The 1,467-nt window shown below is 14.0% G+C and overlaps 1 protein-coding gene across 1 annotated transcript; it reads right to left on the bottom strand.

Moving 5' to 3' along the window:
- Positions 1 to 328: 328 nt before the first annotated feature.
- RPS6 (apicoplast ribosomal protein S6, putative) lies at positions 329 to 1,072 on the bottom strand (the record flags this gene model as incomplete). The annotated part of the gene is made up of 2 exons (XM_028673203.1): positions 329 to 443; positions 516 to 1,072. 2 exons carry the CDS (start codon positions 1,070 to 1,072, stop codon positions 329 to 331), a joined length of 672 nt encoding a protein of 223 aa, XP_028529679.1.
- Positions 1,073 to 1,467: the final 395 nt, after the last annotated feature.

Below are 1,467 nucleotides of genomic sequence, written 5' to 3' on the forward strand. Positions count from 1 at the left end.
ACTTTTTTTTTTTTTTTTTTTTTTTTTTGGTAATAATAATAAAATTATTGTATTTCTGCACACCCATATATACAAAACAATTTAAAATAAAAATAAAAAGATAATAAAAAAGAAAAAAATACAACATAAAAAAATATAAAAAAAAAAAAAAAAATAAAATTTTTTCTTTTTTATCTATAGTAAAATATATAAATGTGTGCATTTTTTTTTTTTTTCTTTTTTTTTATTCTAATAAGAATACAAACTTCTTAAAAATGAAATATATATTGTTTATTAAATGAATGATATAAAGTAAATATATTAAAAAAGGAATATTAAATAAAAAGATTTAAAATATTTTCTTAAAAAAATTTTGTTCTACTTTTAAAACAGATCCTTTTATTGAATCGTTTTCCTTATATTCAATAGTTCTCGATTCTTTTTTGTTCTTTGTTATGATAAATCTGAAAAAAAAAAAAAAAAAAAAGAGGTAATATATTAAATGAATAATTTAATATTTATAAAAATATTATTACCTTAATACATGAATTTGAAGTTTTAATTTTTCTGATATTTCTTTAATCATAGAAGGATATATTTCCATAGAAAATAAAATATAATATGCTTCTAATTGTTTTTTAATTGGTCTAACTAGTTTTTTTTTACCTAAATACATTATTTTTATTTTTTCAGCATCTATTAATTTTAGTTCATAAGAATATTCTGCTAATTTTTGTTTTATTTCACTAAGTTGAAAATTACAAGAAAATAAAAAGTCAATGTTATAAGAACTTTTAGCTGATTGTAGTGTTTTATATATGTTTACATCTTTTTTAACTTTTTGTTTTTTAAATTTTCTAATTAATAATTTATAAATATAGTCATTTAATGAGCCATGTAATTTATACTTTTTAAATATTTTTAATTTCTTATTTTCCCCATTTTTTTTAAATGTAAAATGATTATTATATTTGTTTACATTTTGAATGTAATATTTATCTAATTTTTGAATTTTGTAAGATTTACATATATCCAAAAGTACTAATAAAAAAAAACATAAAAAAAAAAGAAAACATTTAAAAATAATATGCATAACAATCTAATTGAAAAAAAAATTATTTCATTTTAATATATTTTTTCATCAAAGTATTTATGTAAAATTAGGATATACAGATATAAAAAAAAAAAAAAAAAAAGAAATAGTGAACAAAAAAATCTAAAAAGTTAGCAATCATAAATTACTTTTTTAAAGATAAAAGAATTGATTTTTTTTCAAAAAAAAAAAAAAAAAATTATGAAAAATAAAATAAAAAAAGATAAAATAGATTAAGTATAGCAATAATGAAATGTGAACTTTTATTTTTAATTTTAAAAAAAAAAAAAAAAAAAAAAAAATTCATGTGTTTTAATTTAAAAAAATTTTTATTGTATTTCTTTTATATTAAGAAGATAATTTACTTAAAAAAAAAAAAAAAAAAAAAAAAAAAA

Source organism: Plasmodium gallinaceum, assembly GCF_900005855.1.
Source record: "Plasmodium gallinaceum strain 8A genome assembly, contig: PGAL8A_v1_119, whole genome shotgun sequence".
Taxonomy (NCBI): Eukaryota; Apicomplexa; class Aconoidasida; order Haemosporida; family Plasmodiidae; genus Plasmodium; species Plasmodium gallinaceum.